We start from the raw sequence: 3024 nt of genomic DNA, 5'->3' as shown, positions 1-3024 counted from the left end.
CTGAATACCATTTTACTCAGAAATACATCAGATTATAGAAGAACAGGTTGAAGAACAGGTTGAAAAAGCCATTTCATTTCGACTTTAAAGGTGCAGTTTTTAGTTACGCTGTAAAAAGTTCTATTTAGAGTTTTACTTGTTATTTTCTTGAGTCCGTTTATGTTTAGTCATATTTTTTGGGATGTTGTTTATGTAGGCGATGTCTCAAATGCTGACCTCAGTCTTTGCTGTCCTCACTTAAATGAGAAATGCCCCATAGGAGGCGCTCATAAAACCCCTCCTGAATCTTCCGCTGCAAATGGGATATGATGCGGTCTCGTGGACTTCATGGACACATGCAAAAGTCAGCATGAGTGCATCATTTGGGACAGGGCCACAGCTTTGTTTTGTCACGTTGTCACGCTGAAATAAAACTGTCTGGTTTCTCTAACATTATAATATTTCCTCCACTCCCAGCATTCGCTTCACACTGCTGACAGATACACATTATGGTTCACTGAAATATTAAGCACATTTATAGGACTTTTAGTGCATTCATATTTTGTGCTACACGGTTTCACTTGCCAGTGATTAAGATGGAAAAGTTGTGTTTAACATCCTCCAGCTATCACTCGTGTCACTGAAACGGCTTCTATAAAACTTTAACCGTGTGCTGACAGCTCTGAAAAATCTGGTGTTCAGAAACTCATCAGACAAATTATGGAAATCTGTCATTGAAACATCGTATTTTCTCATCTGATTGTGATTACAGTTTATTACACCTCACTGGAATACTTGATTCTGATTAACTCTCAATTCTAGTAATATGGGACTTTCAGCAGTCGAATATACTGTACTTATAATGGATGTTAGCTTCAAGTATCATAATGTAGATTCTTACTTCTCCCAAAATACAACAAAATCTAGATGGAATGCTATTTGCAACCAATTTTACTTCAAAATACACCATCAGGAACTGACTGGATTGTGAACAGAGCACATGAACCTACACTTTAATTTGAAAGAATCTCTTCTGCTCACCGAGGCTGCATTTATTTAAAAAAAAACAAAAAAAACAAACGGTAATATTGTGAAATATTATTACAATTTAAATTAACTGTTTACTATTTGATTATATTGTAAAATGTAATTTATTTCTGTGATCAAAGCTGAATTTTCAGCATCATTACTCTTGTCTTTATTAGTCTTCAGTGTCACATGATCCTTCAGAAATGCTGATTTGCTGCTCAAGAAACATTTATTATTATTATGTTGAAAACAACTGAGCTGAATATGTCTACTTAAAACTCAATAAAATCGATATTTCCTGTCCTTTTGTTTGCTGTATAATACACCAGATTGTACAGTCAGCCGGTCTTTATCGCAAAATTACCCACTTCAGGCCAATACAAGACCCTTCGGCTTTGCGATTATATTTATTATCCCTCACATATCGCATTTGCAGACTCAATCAGGTGCATGATATCACCAGTTATGCCGCCTTTTGAGTCATTGCTGTGGCTGTTGTGTTTTATAATGGACTGAAATGAGCTATCGCCGCTTCTGAGTGTTTCTAAGTGTGTGTGAGTCAGTACGGATCCTGCTATTATTAGACTGCAGGGCGGCCTGAAATCTCAGCAAAGCGCAGACCCACACAAAGGCATTTTTAACTTTCTTAAACATCTCACACACACATCACATCTCTCTTTCTTGTCCCCTGTGGGCTCGACTCACTTGCCGTTCTTGAAGTCTCCCGAATGCAGGCGGCTTTGTACCGTCTGCCACCTGCCGGCTTTAATGCCCCCCGTCATCATGCTCCTCACGCTGTCGCTGCGCGACGGCCCCCCTCCGTCCCCCAATCCACCCCCCACGGCCCCTTTCTGGCCCCCGGGCACCGTCCCACTGAGGGAGCCACCAGAGAGAGAGCCGGAGAGACGGAAGGAACGAGAGAAAAGGAAAAAGACAAACATTGGGAGAGAAGAAATGGTTACAGGTTTGGATAAATCACAATAATTTTTGCCATGAGAGTGTTGCATGTGTGACCTCACAGCGAACTACATGGCTACATACTAACACAAGTCACCCTGGGATTCACCAAGTGCAGCTTCTCCTCTAGGGGGCGTAACAGAGCCAAGTTTTATCAGGTATAGCGAGTAATTTCTCAGTCACTCTTAAAAATAAAGGTTCCAAATCTTGTTTTTTTTTTATTAATTTATTTTTTCACAGCAATAAAGAACCTTTATTTTTAAGAGTGGACTCTTAAAAATAAAGGTTCTTTATGGGTATTGATGGTTCCATGAAGAACCTTTAACATCCATGGAACATGGAATATTTCTTCTGTGGAATACAAACACTTTTGGAACCTTTATTTTTAAGAGTGTAGAAGAACCATTTTTGAACATTTTAAGAATAAATATTTTAAAAATGATGGTTCCAAAAGCTGGTTTGAAAAAAAAAAAGCCATAGAATAACCATTTCTGGTTCCCCAAAGAACCATTGTTTTCTTAGTGTGAAGAACATTTTAAGCATCTAAAGCAGCGTCTGCCACTAATAAGCTAATAATAAATTGGTGTTTTTGGCGTACAAATGGACTTAACAACCACGATGCTTCAAATAACCACATTTGTACTCCCAGTGACATGCTTCGCATTAATGACACCCATAAATGTTGCAGACTTCACATAGACACATAAAATTTGACAAGGGTTACTTTTGCCATCAATATTTATAATCATGGTCACCGGTTTGTGGACCTGGTGAAAGTCATCATGCAGTTATAAAGAGATTTATAACACTGCTGCACCGCTCAAACACTCACAATGCAACATCAACACCAACAAAAACGACAGGAGAACAGCAAAAAGAGCTTTATGTGACAAAGCCGGGAGCCGCAGATTGCCACAAAACCAAGGTGAGGGACCTGATCTCACACTTAAAATAAAAATATATACATAGTAACATTTAATAATAATAACAATAATAATAACATACAGTGTATATACATATATACACATATGTGTGTGTGTGTGTGTGTGTGTGTGTGTG

General features: G+C 38.5%; 1 protein-coding gene across 2 annotated transcripts in view; it reads right to left on the bottom strand.

Annotated features, from left to right (window-relative positions):
• syt7a (synaptotagmin VIIa) overlaps positions 1-3024 on the bottom strand; it is a 147728-nt gene that overhangs the window by 43203 nt on the left and 101501 nt on the right. For both annotated transcript variants that reach the window (XM_016442573.1, XM_016442574.1), the window contains one exon: positions 1714-1881. In XM_016442573.1, coding sequence (XP_016298059.1) covers positions 1714-1881 — 168 coding nt within the window. The remainder of the gene's footprint in view (positions 1-1713; positions 1882-3024) is intronic.

The sequence above is a fragment of the Sinocyclocheilus anshuiensis genome, unplaced genomic scaffold, assembly GCF_001515605.1.
Source record: "Sinocyclocheilus anshuiensis isolate Anshui unplaced genomic scaffold, SAMN03320099.WGS_v1.1 scaffold779, whole genome shotgun sequence".
In the NCBI taxonomy this organism is placed as follows: domain Eukaryota; kingdom Metazoa; phylum Chordata; class Actinopteri; order Cypriniformes; family Cyprinidae; genus Sinocyclocheilus; species Sinocyclocheilus anshuiensis.
The sequence above is the reverse complement of the archived record's forward strand: the minus strand, read 5'-3'. Positions and strand labels throughout refer to the sequence as shown.